This window comes from Schistocerca gregaria, chromosome 1, assembly GCF_023897955.1.
Source record: "Schistocerca gregaria isolate iqSchGreg1 chromosome 1, iqSchGreg1.2, whole genome shotgun sequence".
Taxonomy (NCBI): domain Eukaryota; kingdom Metazoa; phylum Arthropoda; class Insecta; order Orthoptera; family Acrididae; genus Schistocerca; species Schistocerca gregaria.
In genome coordinates, this window is record NC_064920.1 from 833,810,245 (window position 1) to 833,828,753 (window position 18,509).

General features: G+C 38.0%; 1 protein-coding gene across 1 annotated transcript in view; it reads right to left on the bottom strand.

Moving 5' to 3' along the window:
* The window catches only part of LOC126272189 (uncharacterized), a 160,167-nt gene that overhangs the window by 61,505 nt on the left and 80,153 nt on the right, over positions 1–18,509 (bottom strand). Inside the window, exon 5 of the mRNA XM_049974870.1 lies at positions 2,234–2,345. Within this exon, the coding sequence (XP_049830827.1) occupies positions 2,234–2,345 (112 nt within the window). The remainder of the gene's footprint in view (positions 1–2,233; positions 2,346–18,509) is intronic.

Consider the following 18,509-nt stretch of genomic DNA (forward strand, 5'->3'; position numbering starts at 1 on the left):
TGCACAGTTCAGGAGGTCTATCACACACTGATGTTACAAAGGTTCCTTTTTTTCCCCACCCATACTCAAGAAACAAGCTGCAAACTTACTTCAGACAGGTTCTTCAGCATTTGCCTGCAGTATACAATCTGGTCCTTTAGCTCTATAAATTACATTTTTATGTTTGGTGCATTCAAACAAGAAAAATAAACTAAAACAAGAAAGAAATGGCTCTCACTGCTGACTTGAACCAATAACCTCTGTAAACCTTGTTATTAATAAATCAAGCTTGCTTTCCAGTTACTGTCATAAAAAAGGACAGTTTCAAAGCAAGAGTTCTGGAGAAATACTACAGAAAAGTTTGTTGCCTATATTGGGAGGTGTCTGCAATGTGAAAGTAAAATGACTCATTTCAAGTCATCATCATTAATCCAACAAATGATGCCTGGAGCATGAAACAAACTAACAGTAATCACTACCTGGATGCAAAATTAACACATTCATTAACAACCTTATTACCATGCTTGATGACTTCTTTCCCCTGAAGTATACATCAAATTAAACATATTTTTCTTTTCTTTACTTTAGAATACTGGTAGGATAATATGCAGTACATTTCCCTGATTGATCAGCCAGTAATAGATCTGACAGCAAAGTAGCTCATTACACCGAAGTAGCTCATTACAAGAGCAATGTGTTAATGAAGAAAGTAATTCCACATTTAAGTAAATGCATTCTTACAAGCGGGGGCAATACGGCAACAAAATAAAAACAACATTGTCCATAGTGATGAGGGAGATGAGGAGTCACTTTAAAGAGTAGATAACAAGTAGAAAACAGATATGTACACTGTGAAAAATGCCTTAAACATTTAAGTGTTACAGACAGCATGGGATTTTTTGATTTGATAAATAGTGCCCTGAAATATCTTAGATTAATATTTAAAAATAATTTCAATAACATACAATACTTGTTTCACTCAAAGAAGTAATACTGACCATAACATCTTTAAAATAAAAACTTTGTTTTGATTATGATTATGTCAACAAATGATGTTATTGTATGTACTGACACAGTCACGAGTGGGTATATTTGGCCATTTATGTGATTTTGTGTGTGTGTGTGTGCCAAAATCTTATTAAGTCTATATGCTGTGTCTATGCACCATATATCAAATGGCTATGGGTGCGTGATTTACTGTAGATAGTTTTATTCACCAGAATACTTTAAATTATTTGCATAACCAGTTCCTTATGACTGGGACATTTTCCTGATTGAATTAAATAAGATTTCAAGCATCTGAAAAAGAAAGGGCAAACAGAAATATCATTCCATGTTGTATGAGATTTAACTTTTTTCATCAAACTTTTAGATTCATTTATCTCATTACATTCAATTTTCAAACCATTTCATTTTTTGTACTGGATACATGTAAATATTCAAAATAAAGAAAAATAACTGTGGAAAGTCCAGGATGTAATAACAACAATATGGTAAGGGTAGATGGGTATCACACAGAGGAGGTGTAGAGTTGTAGAAAGGCACAATGAAAAAGACTGCTAAAATATTTAAGTTTTCAGACCTCCCCTCTTCCAAAGTAGAAAATACACACACACACACACACACACACACACACACACACACACACACACACACACACACAAAAAAAAAAACCACAAATACAACTCAAATATGTGAGTGGCCATGTCTGTGTGAGAATTTTGCTTGTGTGAATGTTTGTGTTTTCTACATCAGGAGGAGGGCTGCCTGACAGCTTAAATATTTTAAGTCTTTTTCATTGTGACTGTCAAATGACTCTCTGCAACATTTAAAATAAAGAATATTTTGTAAGATAAATGATACAAAAGTTTACATTATTTTATATACATTTCTGAGATACAGCTACATAAATACTATGGTTTTCAATATGCAAAAAAATAAAATATGTAATCCCTTGTTCAAACTGTGAAGCAGTCCTCAATGAATTCTTTGACAAAATGATAACACTTTTCCACCAGAAGGGTGAAAAGCAATCTTCGCTGAACCAAGCTCCATGTTATGCCTTTTATTTTATTGTTAATTTTTCACCCAATATACTCTAGTGTTTAGACATGAATTAGAATCAGACTCCTCTCATACACATATATAAGATTTTATCTTTGTGCAATCCAGTTCAATAACGAGCTGGCGTACAGGTGTACTTCTTATTAATGTAAGTCATAATCAGTAATTTCTGTTCATTATATGTACATACCTTGATGAAGGCACAGCATCAATTCTGTGTCCTGTATCAAAAGAATTTATGGCTTCACGGGACAAGATACGTCTGCGATCATGTTCAGGTTCCACAACAGTCCCACCTGACACTGAAAGACATGATGCAACAATAACACCTAAAAAAATGCTTTTAGTCTAGAAGTACAAAAAGAATGACATAAAAGCAAACTTCCCCTGTACATACAATCTGTAGAGGTTGCAGAAACTTAAACATGAAAAATTAGCTGCGACAGCAATCAAATTAGCACAAACACTGACAAGTATTACCTCCCCGGCCCAACAACACTGCCAAATTCCTAACAAATTGTCCACATTAGGGGGAAAAATGCATGCGACCAGGCAATGTCAACTATTGTTAGAAACAAAATTCACATTTAAGGCAGAATGCAAGTGATGAACACAGGCCAATGAAAAAAGCCAACAACAAAGTTATGGCTGCATTGGTCGAGAATTTTAAAATTAAATTCTATTTCATTTTTCAGTTCACTGACAAAATATGGAAATACAAAGATAGTGCCATCGCAGTAGGGCAACAAAGTGAACATGATTATTTTTCGAAGTTGTACTAATGAAGTGATTACAAAATTTTTTAAAACTATGTTACATAACAAAACTGTAGACAGGAATATAGTCCCAACTGGACAATAAACACTGACATCGATCACAACACACAACAAGTACATAACCAGGCTTAGGACCAAGCAGATTATGGATATCTATGATTACTGTAGACTGGTATTACGTGTACTTGATGGTAGCTTCCCATCTAGAACAAGAGAGAGTACTATATTATGTAACTGACAGCCAGTAAATGCTAGCATATAAACATAGCTTAGTAATGTGCTCATCCATAAATAAAATGTAAGCATGTAACACAGTATAACAGTTATAAACTGCAAAATAATAAAACAGCTGGATAAGATGGGATTCATGAGAAAAATTATAAGCTGTGGAAGTTATATAATAACCAAGGCGTGGAAGCGGGTGGGAGCAGGGAGTGAGGAGGCGCGGATGGGGGAAGGAGGGAGAGAAAGAGAAGACAGAAAACAAATTTAAAAGAACAAATGACATAATACATCTACACATAGAAAGTTCCAACTGAAAGATAAACAGTGATTTAGGTCAAAAGCGAACATAGGTTTCATATAGGTACAGATACACATAATGGTAGGCTAACAAATAGAGCAAAAGAAGTTATTATTTTACCTAATTGACAGCTATAAATCAAAATACATGATCATTGTTTAGTACTGAATACATATTAAGATACATCATAGGTACATAACACAGGACAACAGCTTTCAAAGTGATCTAACAAAACAGCTGGATAATGTTGGATTCATTAGAACGTTATACACAGTGGGTGGTACTTTTGTAAGATAAGTGATATAAGAAACCAATTGGGGGGGGGGGGGGGGTTGTGGGATTGAAGAGGGGGAAGGGGAAGAGGGAGGAGAGGGGTTGGAGGGGAAGGTGACATAGTGGACAGGGGGTGGGCATGGGGTAGGGGGAGGACAGGGATAAGAAATAGATTTTTTTGGGAATAACAGCTCATTATGTACAAAATACATAAAATATATAAAAACTTAACAGTATAACTTAACAGTGGAAGATAATAGAAACTGCTCTTGATCACAACACGGCTCGCAGCACAAAACAAGAACTTAACCAGGAGTAGGGTTGTACATGTCAGAATGGCATCAGCTGCTCAGGTGGGCATCTGAGGTGTTTTGCATGCAGGTAAAACAAGAAATGTCAGGATTCCGGGAAAGAAATGGATTTTATTCGCAAGAACTACAACTAGGGAACACAACATTCATTAAAACTGGCTATGGCTGCAGAATGAACTGCATATAGTATGGAAAGAGCATTTCTCTCTCTATAGGAAGGACTGGTGGACACATCCAGATGGTAAGGAAGCTGGCAGGTAAGACAACGACCTGCTGTTGCGGCCGCTACCTCACTGACCCTCTTACATACCTCTCATGATGGCACCCATGCCTCCCATTGGTGAGTCTGTGACAGAAAGTTGGCATCTTTCACTCAGCAAAACCATGGTGGCATCGCTCGCTCAGTGTAATAGCGTGGGAGCCAACCACACATACTGTGGGGTAGTTTTGTAACTGCTCACGCCACTGCCTGAGACTAAGTTAAATGATGGAAGTAGAATATAATAATTTTTTTTACGATTATTACCAGTTATAATGTACAGGATTGAACAGATAATGGATATCTATGGTTGCCCTATATAGGTGTTACATGTACATGAGGTAGGCTCATACCTAGAGCAAGAGAGATTATTACATTAACTAACTGACAACCAGTAAATGGAAGCATATACACAAAGCTTAGTAGTGAGCACATCCTTACATACAACATAGGCATGTAACGTAATATAACAGTTATGAAGTGGGACCCCCCCATGAACTATGGACCTTGCCGTTGGTGGGGAGGCTTGCGTACCTCAGCGATACAGATGGCCGTACCGTAGGTGCAACCACAACGGAGGGGTATCTGTTGAGAGGCCCGACAAACATGTGGTTCCTGAAGAGGGGCAGCAGCCTTTTCAGTAGTTGCAGGGGCAACAGTCTGGATGATTGACTAATCTGGCCTTGCAACATTAACCAAAACAGCCTTGTAGTGCTGGTACTGCGAACGGCTGAAAGCAAGGGGAAACTACAGCCGTAATTTTTCCCGAGGACATGCAGCTTTACTGTATGATTAAATGATGATGGCGTCCTCTTGGGTAAAATATTCAGGAGGTAAAATAGTCCCCCATTCGGATCTCTGGGTGGGGACTACTCAGGACGACGTCGTTATCAGGAGAAAGAAAACTGGTGTTCTACGGATCGGAGCGTGGAATGTCACATCCCTTAATCGGGCAGGTAGGTTAGAAAATTTAAAAAGGGAAATGGATAGGTTAAAGTTAGATATAGTGGGAATTAGTGAAGTTCGGTGGCAGGAGGAACAAGACTTTTGGTTAGGTGAATACAGGGTTATAAATACAAAATCAAATCGGGGTAATGCAGGAGTAGGTTTAATAATGAATAAAAAAATAGGAGTGCGGGTAAGCTACTACAAACAGTATAGTGAACGCATTATTGTGGCCAAGATAGACACAAAGCCCACGCCTACTACAGTAGTACAAGTTTATATGCCAACTACCTCTGCAGATGATGAAGAAATTGATGAAATGTATGATGAGATAAAAGAAATTATTCAGAAAGTGAAGGGTGACGAAAATTTAATAGTCACGGGTGACTGGAACTCGTCAGTAGGAAAAGGGAAAGAAGGAAACATAGTAGGTGATTATGGACTGGGGCTAAGAAATGGAGGAAGCCGTCTGGTAGAATTATGCACAGAGCATAACTTAATCATAGCTAACACTTGGTTCAAGAATCATAAAAGAAGGTTGTATACATGGAAGAATCCTGGAGATACTAAAAGGTATCAGATAAATTATATAATGGTAAGACAGAGATTTAGGAATCAGGTTTTAAATTGTAGGACATTTCCAGGGGCAGACGTGGACGCTGACCACAATCTATTGGTTATGACCTGTAGGTTAAAACTGAAGAAACTGCAAAAAGGTGGGAATTTAAGGACATGGGATCTGGATAAGCTGAAAGAACCAGAGGTTGTACAGAGTTTCAAGGAGAGCATAAGGGAACAATTGACAGGAATGGGGGAAAGAAACACAGTAGAAGCAGAATGGGTAGCTCTGAGGGATTAAGTAGTGAAGGCAGCAGAGCATCATGTAGGTAAAAAGAGGAGGGCTTCTAGAAATACTTGGGTAACAGAAGAAATATTGAATTTAATTGATGAAAGGAGAAAATATAAAAATGCAGTAAATGAAGCAGGCAAAAAGGAATACAAACGTCTCAAAAATGAGATCGACAGGAAGTGCAAAATGGCTAAGCAGGGATGGCTAGAGGACAAATGTAAGGATGTAGAAGCTTATCCCACTAGGGGTAAGATAGATACTGCCTACAGGAAAATTAAAGAGACCTTTGGAGAGAAGAGAACCACTTGTATGAACATCAAGAGCTCAGATGGCAACCCAGTTCTAAGCAAAGAGGGGAAGGCAAAAAGGTGGAAGGAGTATATAGAAGGTTTATGCAAGGGCGGTGTTCTTGAGGACAATATCATGGAAATGGAAGAGGATGTAGATGAAGATGAAATGGGAGATACGATACTGCGTGCAGAGTTTGACAGAGCACTGAAAGACCTGAGTCAAAACAAGGCCCCTGGAGTAGACAACATTCCATTAGAACTACTGACAGCCTTGGGAGAGCCAGTTATGACAAAACTCTACCAGCTGATGAGCAAGATGTATGAGACAGGCGAAGTACCCTCAGACTTCAAGAAGAATATAATAATTCCAATCCCAAAGAAAGCAGGTGTTGACAGATGTGAAAATTACTGAACTATCAGTTTAATAAGTCACAGCTGTAAACTACTAACGCGAATTCTTTACAGACAAATGGAAAAACTGGTAGATGCGGACCTCGGGGAGGATCAGTTTGGATTCCGTAGAAATGTTGGAACACGTGAGGCAATACTGACCTTACGACTTATCTTAGAAGAAAGATTTCTAGCATTTGTAGACTTAGAGAAAGCTTTTGACAATGTTGACTGGAATACTCTCTTTCAAATTCTGAAGGTGGCAGGGGTAAAATACAGGGAGCGAAAGGCTATTTACAATTTGTACAGAAACTAGATGGCAGTTATTAGAGTCGAGGGGCATGAAAGGGAAGCAGTGGTTGGGAAAGGAGTGAGACAGGGTTGTAGCCTCTCCCCGATGTTATTCAATCTGTATATTGAGGAAGCAGTAATGGAAACAAAAGAAAAATTTGGAGTAGGTATTAAAATTCATGGAGAAGAAGTAAAAACTTTGAGGTTCGCCGATGACATTGTAATTCTGTCAGAGACGGCAAAGGACTTGGAAGAGCAGTTGAACGGAATGGACAGTGTCTTGAAAGGAGGATATAAGATGAACATCAACAAAAGCAAAATGAGGATAATGGAATGTAGTCAAATTAAGTCGGGTGATGCTGAGGGAATTAGATTAGGAAATGAGACACTTAAAGTAGTAAAGGAGTTTTGCTATTTAGGAAGTAAAATAACTGATGATGGTCGAAGTAGAGAGGATATAAAATGTAGACTGGCAATGGCAAGGAAAGCGTTTCTGAAGAAGAGAAATTTGTTAACATTGAATATAGATTTATGTATCAGGAAGTCGTTTCTGAAAGTATTTGTATGGAGTGTAGCCATGTATGGAAGTGAAACATGGAAAATAACTTGTTTGGACAAGAAGAGAATAGAAGCTTTCGAAATGTGGTGCTACAGAAGAATGCTGAAGATAAGGTGGATAGATCACGTAACTAATGAGGAGGTATTGAATAGGATTGGGGAGAAGAGAAGTTTGTGGCACAACTTGACTAGAAGAAGGGATCGGTTGGAAGGACATGTTTTGAGGCATCACGGGATCACAAATTTGGCATTGGAGGGCAGCGTGGAGGGTAAAAATTGTAGAGGGAGACGAAGAGATGAATACACTAAGCAGATACAGAAGGATGTAGGTTGCAGTAGGTACTGGGAGATGAAGAAGCTTGCACAGGATAGAGTAGCATGGAGAGCTGCATCAAAACAGTCTCAGGACTGAAGACAACAACAACATGAAGTGGGAATTAACACCACAAGTAGATTATATTGGGTTCCTAAGGAAAATTATAAGCTAAAAATTGTACTTTTGTAAAGTAAATAACTTAAGGAAAACCTAATTCGAGGGGAGGGAAGGGAGGAAGATAAGATATGGGGAGAAGGGAAGGTAGAAAACAAATTTAAAAGAACAAGTGACTTAATAAAACTACAAAACTATGGACTACCTCACCCCCACCCTACCCTGCTCCCTCACCAGGTAGGTTGTTGGGTTTTCAGGTTATTTACTTAAATGAAAGTATCATTCATTGCTTATAATTTTTCTCATGAATATAGTCTCATCCATTTGTTGTGTTAGTTTGCACTTCGTAGCTGTTATACTGAATTATGTGCCTATGTTTTATCTAAGGATGTGCCCAGTACAAAGCTGTGTGAATATGTTTCCATTCATGGGCTCTCAATTACATAATGAAATAATATTTTTTGCTCTTCGTATGAGCCTACTATCATGTACATGTAATACCTATATATAGTAATTATAGATATCTGTAATCTATTCTACCCAATGCCTGGTTATGCACTTGTTTTGTGCTTTGAGCCATGCTACGCCATTTTGATGGTGGCAAAGATTCGGAAAATTTTTGAAATTCCTGCACTGTGCTGCTGACTCATCACTGCGTAGCAAATATGTGTGATTTTTCCAAGGTGACACTTTAGATCTTCTATTAATTTTTGTCTAAAAGCATGTACAGCAATTGTGTCATGTTTCAGGCTGTCACTTATTGTGCAGTAGCTGATGCTGTTGATGTCCAAGTTATTTCTAGAAGGTACACAACAAATGAGTGTAAAGCTGCTTGGCTGTTATTCCAGTGAAAACCTTGAGCTTCATCTTGCACAATGAATGAATAATTTTCATCAAAATCAATTAATATGATCAGTTCAGTTGGCCTGAGGCTTTCTTTAATGCATCTGAGGTGCTTGCTTTTGTGCTTTGCAATATGATGATGAGTGGAAAGCTTGCCAATTTTTGGAATCAGGTCTTCAGTAAAATTCTCAGCAGTCATCTGCTTAGTTTCTAATGTATCTCTGTCAATGTGCCCCCACTGTTTGAACTCAACAATATCATCTGGATCACGGTCTTCACTACTGTTTTCTAAAATGTGTTACAGAAGTTCTTTTCCTGGCCAAATTTCACACTGATGAAATATTCACTCTTTGGATTCCAAATCACACCCTCTTTTAGCAATCAGGTTCTTCTAATCTTATTTAATTGGACTGCTCTTAAGCATCAATTTTACACTTTGGTATGAATTGCAAACACAGACTGAGTGGGTTCCTGCAGCACCTACAGTGATGCATAATTTTGGCCTCAATTCACAAAATTTGGAAAATCCAATTTCAGGCCTGTGCTGAAGTCGATATACTGCAAACTTTTCTTTCAAATTATTCCTTAGAAGGTACTTTTGCATCAAAACTTTCTTTCCATCTATTCTAATTGATACACAGTCTTTCTTATGTAGGAAAATTTTGCTAAATTTTCATTTTGAAAAAATGTTACTACTCTTTCTTCTACAGCACCTGGAATCTTCTTGCCACATTTTTTCTTTGCCAGAGCTAATACACTATTCTCTGCCTTTAACTTCCTAGTTGTTTTTATATCCTTTCTGAAATGCCAAATTCTTGCACTGTCTCTTTAATATTCCAACTTTGAGGTACTAATGTCAAAATCTGAACTTTTTCATGCTGACTTGACAATTGCAACTATTGTTTCAGTTCTTTAAGCAGCTACTTAAAATCGTCACAATCAGGGCATGCGTTGCTTGTACTAGATGTCTGAAAAGCTTTTGGGTTGAAGCCTCCAGTGGCACCAATGTTATTCACAACTGCCTCTTGAGTTTCACTTATTTTTCATTTTACATAACCTTTAGCATCTCTTGTTGATAGTCTCTGAAATTTTAAAGGGGAGACGCCAAAAGCAGTTAAGACTTGCATTGAGTGATTCTGCTGGGTATAACTCTGCTTCATCTTCTGACTGGGATGAAGATGACTGAGATTTTTTTCTTTTCTAGCTGAATTTGTTTCTACACTTTGGACAGATCTTCTGACTAAGTTTCACATCAGTCTTTGTTGCAGCTTTCAATTTGCTATTTCTACAGTAACAATCCACAAACTATTTTTTACACAATGGCTCTTTGCACCAGAAGGGTTACAACAGGATATCTGTAGAAGCTCAGATTTGTCTAAAAGTATTATTTTGTGATGAAAGCATATTTGTCCATTTTCAGTATGACATATTTCACCTTTTAGCAATTGTTGTTGTTCTGCTGAAAATTCTTTGATATGTTTGAAGACCTGTTGATGTGTGTATGTTTTCATATGACATGCAGCATTATTTGCAAGGCTAATACTACATGGCATTGAAAGATTTTTGATATCCATTAAACTACAATTCAATTTTTAATCCTAACTGCCTTTGCGTTCAATATTTGATAAAGCAAAAGTTATGTATATTTCCAACTGGAAAAAATTAAACAGTCATTGATAATTAAACCCTCCCATGGCACACCACCTTACCGTAGGCACCTTCAGTGCCCGGTGGGAAGGTTTGCATGCTCTCGTGAGGTCGAGAGCTGTGCTGGTAGTAGCGACGCTACTGGCAGGGTGACCCAAGATGGAGTGGTTATGACTGAGGAACTTGATGAAGTGTGTCCCACACCATATGTGAGGGGGGACTTATTGGATAGGTTGTCAACCCCACTATTGCAGCTAACCCCAAAATGAAGGACCCAGTCCTCCAGGGTGGCGGTTAAGCACAGGGTTGATACCCCTGCCTTGTAAAAAATCTGTTATTGTGAGTACTTCAACAAGAAATGCTGGACTACCCCTACAAAGACAAACTGTGCTAGGAAACAGGAATATGGATATAAAGTCTCTCTCCTTCCGAGGATGTAGAAGAACCATGCTGTAGAGGGCAGAATGGAGGAAACTATTTGTGAGGCTAAGACCCACAAAGGGTTGTAAAGCCACATAAAGAAGAAGAGGAAGAAGAAAAAGAAGAAAGTAACGGAAACTTTTGAATGGAATTTGGAAATAGAACTGAAAAAAAATTTTAATGACCAGATAGACATTTCTAAAAAGTAAGACACCTTGAAAGAATTTGTGCTTACAGAAAAACACATTTATGTAGTACTGACAACAGACTTAACATCATTTAAAAAAGCACATATTAAGGGTGGTGAGCACCAACCAGGAGTAAGTGAAACTTAAGTAGTAAGTTACTAAGAGAGAAGGAAATCGGTGACTTCCAGTTGATAGTACTGAATTAAAAGTGTAAATTACTCTGGGAGCAAATTTTTCATTTAATTCTGAAGTACATCTATTTACTCCATTACTGGTGGAGAGCACCATTGAAGAGTACGCTGATACTACAGTAGTAACTTACGGAGGAAATAACGCCACAGTTTACTCCTAGGCTGTAGTAGGAGCAAAGTAAGAGAGTAAGGTGCGATATTTGAGTTCTATGTTTTGAGTGTCGAATTCTATGGACTACCTGGACTATGAAGCGTATATGGATATGGAGGAAGAGGTGAACATTCCAAGAATGAGGGTTGTAATAGAGAGAAGAGACCCATTTGTGATGTATAGTGACAGTGATTTCAAAGAGCGATTTGGGTTTCATAAAGAATCCTTCGAGTTGCTGCTTGGTATGCTGGAGTCATTATTGCAGCATAATTCTGGCAGGAACCATGCTTTGTCTCCTAGGCTGCAACTTCTTTGTGGACTGTGAATCTTTCGCACAGGTACTTATCAAATCGTGGCAGGGGATCTCATTAATATCCGTCATACTACTGCTGGAAGAGCTTTTAACAGTGTGATAAACAGTTTAATTGCATTATAGCCACTGTAAATGCCCATGCCACAGAGCCAAGAAAATATATCAAAGAACTAAAGTGGAATTCTATCAAACTGGTGGATTCCCAAATGTCATAGGGGCCATAGATTATGTACATATACCCATACTTTGTCCTTCTGAGGCACAAGCAGAACTATACAGAAATTGCAAGAATTTCTTTTCTATCAATACACAAATCATCTGTGATGCCAATATGAAGATTTTGAATGTGGTAAGCTGTTGGCCGGGTTGCACACACGATGCATGCATTTGGGGCATTAGTAGAGTTGCTGCAGAATTTGAAAATAGACAGTATGATGGGTTGCTTGTTAGAGATAGTGGATATGCTCTCTCCAAACATCCTATGATGTCTGCATTCTGAGACCACACAGGAGCCAAATGACGCTACAATAGGGTCCATATTGCTATCAGATGTGTAATAGAATGAGCGTTCAGTGCTAGGAAGAAATGTTTCCAAATTCTTACTAAAACAATCGTATTTATACCAAAAAAGTGTAGAAATATTACTGTGGCTGCTGCAGTTCTACACATCTTTGGAATATTAGTCAGAGATGTTTCACCCTAATGCTGTGGAGGTGAGTGACATTGAACATTATGCATTTCAGCCAGAAGCAGATGCTACAGGCCAAGCTGCCAGAAAATCTATTATACTTAATTATGTTAATTGAAATTACAGCTAGTTTGCTAGTAAAACTACAAGTTAATGTAAAGACTTTTCCTTCTTAAATGAATAAATAAGCCCCTGGGTTGCGTTAGTGCAGCAAAAGTGACTTATTTTATTTATATGTAATTTTATAGTTATGATTTGTAATGTTATAGTTATGATTACGACTGAAAGCAAGGAGAAACAACGACTGTAATCTTTCCCGAGGGCATGCAGCTTTACTGTATGATTAAATGATGATGGCGTCCTCTTGGGTAAAATATTCAGGAGGTAAAATAGTCCCCCATTCGGATCTCCGGGCAGGGACTACTCAAGAGGATGTCGTTATCAGGAGAAAGAAAACTGGCATTCTACGGATCGGAGCGTGGAATGTCAGATCCCTTAATCGGGCAGGTAGGTTAGAAAATTTAAAAAGGGAAATGGATAGGTTAAAGTTAGATATAGTGGGAATTAGTGAAGTTTGGTGGCAGGAAGAACAAGACTTTTGGTCAGGTGACTACAGGGTTATAAATACAAAATCAAATAGGGATAATACAGGAGTAGGTTTAATAATGAATAGGAAAATAGGAATGCGGGTAAGCTACTACAAACAGCATAGTGAACGCATTATTGTGGCCAAGATAGATACGAAGCCCACACCTACTACAGTAGTACAAGTTTATATACCAACTAGCTCTGCAGATGACGAAGAAATTGAAGAAATATATGACCAAATAAAAGAAATTATTCAGATAGTGAAGGGTGATGAAAATTTAATAGTAATGGGTGACTGGAATTCGGTAGTAGGAAAAGGGAGAGAAGGAAATGTAGTAGGTGAATATGGACTGGGGCAAAGAAATGAAAGAGGAACCCGCCTGGTAGAATTTTGCACAGAGCACAACTTAATCAGAGCTAACACTTGGTTCAAGAACAATAAAAGAAGGCTGTATACATGGAAGAAGCCAGGAGATACTGACAGGGTTCAGATAGATTATATAATGGTAAGACAGAGATTTAGGAACCAGGTTTTAAATTGTAAGACATTTCCAGGGGCAGATGTGGATTCCGACCACAATCTATTGGTTATGACCTGTAGATTAAAACTGAAGAAACTGCAAAAAGGTGGGAATTTAAGGAGATGGGACCCGGATAAACTAAAAGAACCAGAGGATGTACAGAGTTTCAGGGAGAGCATAAGGGAACAATTGACAAGAATGGGGGAAAGAAATACGGTAGAAGAAGAATGGGTAGCTTTGAGGGATGAAGTAGTGAAGGCAGCAGAGGATCAAGTAGGTAAAAAGACGAGGGTTAGTAGAAATCCTTAGGTAACAGAAGAAATATTGAATTTAATTGATAAAAGGAGAAAATATAAAAATGCAGTAAATGAAGCAGGCAAAAAGGAATACAGACGTCTCAAAAATGATATCGAAAGGAAGTGCAAAATGGCTAATCAGGGATGGCTAGAGGACAAATGTAAGGATGTAGAGGCTTATCTCTCTGCCTACAGGAAAATTAAAGAGACCTTTGGAGAGAAGAGAACCACTTGTATGAACATCAAGAACTCAGATGGAAACCCAGTTCTAAGCAAAGAAAGGAAAGCAGAAAGGTGGAAGGAGTATATAGAGGGTCTATACAAGGGCGATGTACTTGGGGACAATATTATGGAAACGGAAGAGGATGTAGATGAAGATGAAATGGGAGATACGATACTGCGTGAAGAGTTTGACAGAGCACTGAAAGACCTGAGTCAAAACAAGGCACCCCGGAGTAGACAACATTCCATTGGGACTACTGACGGCCTTGGGAAAGCCAGTCCTGACAAAACTCTACCAGCTGATGAGCAAGATGTATGAGACAGGTGAAATACCCTCAGACTTCAAGAAGAATATAATAATTCCAATCCCAAAGAAAGCAGGTGTTGACAGATGTGAAAATTACCGAACTATCAGTTTAATAAGTCACAGCTGTAAAATACTAACGCGAATTCTTTACAGACAAATGGAAAAACTGGTAGATGCGGACCTCGGGGAGAATCAGTTTGGATTCCGTAGAAATGTTGGAACACGTGAGGCAATACTGACCTTACGACTTATCTTAGAAGAAAGATTAAGGAAAGGCAAACCTACGTTTCTAGCATTTGTAGACTTAGAGAATACTTTTGACAATGTTGACTGGAATACTCTCTTTCAAATTCTGAAGGTGGCAGGGGTAAAATACAGGGAGCGAAAGGCTATTTACAATTTGTACAGAAACTAGATGGCAGTTATTAGAGTCGAGGGGCATGAAAGGGAAGCAGTGGTTGGGAAAGGAGTGAGACAGGGTTGTAGCTCCTCCCCGATGTTATTCAATCTGTATATTGAGGAAGCAGTAATGGAAACAAAAGAAAAATTCGGAGTAGGTATTAAAATTCATGGAGAAGAAGTAAAAACTTTGAGGTTCGCCGATGACATTGTAATTCTGTCAGAGACGGCAAAGGACTTGGAAGAGCAGTTGAACGGAATGGACAGTGTCTTGAAAGGAGGATATAAGATGAACATCAACAAAAGCAAAACGAGGATAATGGAATGTAGTCAAATTAAGTCGGGTGATGCTGAGGGAATTAGATTAGGAAATGAGACACTTAAAGTAGTAAAGGAGTTTTGCTATTTAGGAAGTAAAATAACTGATGATGGTCGAAGTAGAGAAGATATAAAATGTAGACTGGCAATGGCAAGGAAAGCGTTTCTGAAGAAGAGAAATTTGTTAACATTGAATATAGATTTAAGTGTGAAGAAGTCATTTATGAAAGTATTTGTATGGAGTGTAGCCATGTATGGAATTGAAACATGGATCATAAGTAGTTTGAACAATAAGAGAATAGAAGCTTTCGAAATGTGGTGCTACAGAAGAATGCTGAAGATTAGATGGGTAGATCACATAACTAATGAGGAAGTACTGAATAGGATTGGGGAGAAAAGAAGTTTGTGGTACAACTTGACCAGAAGAAGGGATCAGTTGGTAGGACATGTTCCGAGGCATCAAGGGATCACAAATTTAGTATTAGAGGGCAGCGTGGAGGGTAAAAATCGTAGAGGGAGACCAAGAGATGAATACACTAAGCAGATTCAGAAGGATGTAGGTTGCAGTAGGTACTGGGAGATGAAGAAGCTTGCACAAGATAGAATAGCATGGAGAGCTGCATCAAACCAGTCTCAGGAGTGGAGACCACAACAACAACATAGTTATGACTAACATTTTCATATGATTTCTTAATTGATTATACAAAGTCATAGAATGTTTTCATCATTTCTAAGAAAAATGACTTCTTTTATAAGATTGCAAATTCAGATAAACATTCGAATGTGGTATTAACGAAAGTTAGTACCAACACTGAAATGGTAAACACCCATAATCTGCCATACAAGAAACAAGATGTTTTATACATATGAATATTGTCTTATTCATTCAAAAACCCCAAATTTCTTGAGCATATTGGCTGTAGAACTGGAACCTGAAGTTTGCTCCATTACGTTCTTGAACTTACTCATAATTTCCATTTTATGGTAATGTTCTTCTTCCATGATTTCTCTTTGTCTTTCTATTAATACCATTTTGCATTGTATTCCTCTTGTATTAAATGCATTTTTAAGGAATTAAACTCGTCTGCTTTTTTTCTACAACTCTCAGTTCTTCACTACAACTATTTCTCTCTCTCTCTCTTTTGCTGTGCATATATTCTGATAAGCTACTACCAGAGAATCCAGGCCAAGGGTTCATGACTATGAGATGAAATTGCACCTTCAGTACTTTCATTGTTACCTTCAGAGGAGTTATCACTGAAGTTCCTTGAAAGTATCACATTATCTTCAGATGTGTTATTGTCATTAACTCCAGCTATCCACTTGAAAACTTGTGGGATCATATAATCAACCATTTAGCTTATATCGTCGATCTTCGTCTCACTTACTCCACCACCAGTTTGAAATTGTTCTCAATTACATTTAGCTTTCATTTTCTTTGCTTTTGCTTTCATGTCCTTCCAAATTACTTTAAGCCACTCTTGTTAGCTTTGTGTAGGAACTTCTGCATTGTATCCAATGTGTATTTTGTCCCATGCATCGTTTTTCCTTTTTAGCATGTTGGCATCATGCTCTCTTTTTCATTTTCTGGTATGTTTTTGAACATTGCTTGGCTACCTCCATGCTGTTACTAGCTCGTATATCAAACTGATGCTTAAATTAATACGTGTCACCAACCAACAATGGACATTGGTAGCTGTAGATGGCGGGGTTAACTATAGATTCGTCCTTTAGTAGCACATTTCTTTTTCATAATACATAGATATTATCATTAATTAGTATAATAACATTTGTTGTTGTTGTTGTGGTCTTCTGTCCTGAGACTGGTTTGATGCAGCTCTCCATGCTACCCTATCCTGTGCAAGCTGCATCATCTCCCAGTACTTACTGCAATCTACAACCTTCTGAATCTGCTTAGTGTATTCATCTCGTGGACTCCCTCTACGATTTTTACCCTCCACACTCCCCTCCAATGCTAAATTTGTGATCCCTTCATGTCTCAGAACATGTCCTAAAAACTGGTCCCTTCTTCTCGTCAAGTTGTGCCAGAAACTCCTCTTCTCCCCAATTCAATTCAATACCTCCTCATTAGTTATGTGATCTACCCATCTCATCTTCAGCATTCTTCTGTAGCACCACATTTCGAAAGCTTCTATTCTCTTCTTGTACAAACTATTTATCGTCCATGTTTCACTTCCATACGTAGCTACACTCCATACAAATACTTTCAGAAACGACTTCCTGACACTTAAATCTATACTTGATGTTAACAAATTTCTCTTCTTCAGAAACGCTTTCCTTGCCATTGCCAGTCTACATTTTATATCTTCTCTACTTCGACCATCATCAGTTATTTTGCTCCCCAAATAGCAAAACTCTTTTACTACTTTAAGTGTCTCATTTTCTAATCTAACTCCCTCAGCATCACCCAACTTCATTTTACCTACTCCGAATTTTTCTTTTGTCTCCTTTACTGCTTGCTCAATAAACAGATTGAATAACTTCGGGGAGAGGCTACAACCCTGTCTCAATCCCTTCCAAACCACTGATTCCTTTCATGCACCTCGATTCTTATAACTGCCATCTGGTTTCTGCACAAATTGTAAATAGCCTTTCGCTCCCTGTATTTTACCCCAACCACCTTTAAAATTTGAAAGAGGGTGTTCCAGTCAACATTGTCAAATACTTTCTCCAAGTCTAGAAATGCTAGAAACATAGGTTTGCCTTTCCTTAATCTATTTTCTAAGGTAAGTCATAGGGTCAGTATTGCCTCACGTGTTCGAATACTAACCCTACAACTTATCTTAGAACATTTAGATTTTCCAATTTTAATAATTCAGTTTAATAACCTTTTCTAGCTTTTAAAATTATAGCGATGAAAATAAATTAGACAAAGGGTTGTAACAAAGCAAGCTGGGATAATTTTAATTACCCTCTTGTTTTGCCTTCTGCCTCCTTAAATAAACCAATATAACCCAGATCAACACTCACACTTTAAGTCATCAGAACATTAGAACATGGCGACCTGTGTGAAAGGACTCACAAAACAGGTATTTTAAGTCAAAAATGAGAGAAGCTGCTCTTATGTGTTGCTATAGCAACCAAATATAATATGACAAGGGAATTACTCCAAGAAATTGGAACAGGTTCAAGTATCCAATGGAACGAAATTTAAATGGAAAAACATTGAAGAAATGAAAAATTCACAACCATAAAAATAATAAAGAAGATTTTGATGTTTTTGTCTAAGAAGAAGTATGCATAGAATGGTTCAGTTAAGAACATCCAGTGCGGGGAGTATACAGCTCTCACATACATTGCAGGGATACAGGCACAGAAACCAATATACATCCGATGCCGCCGCACCAGCTACTGTTCACCGGTGTTTACCTCCCTTCACATTTGCTCGTCCACGCAACGAGAATCCTACGCTGAGTGAGCGTGAAACAAAACTTGATTACTTTAGCACAAAGTGGTA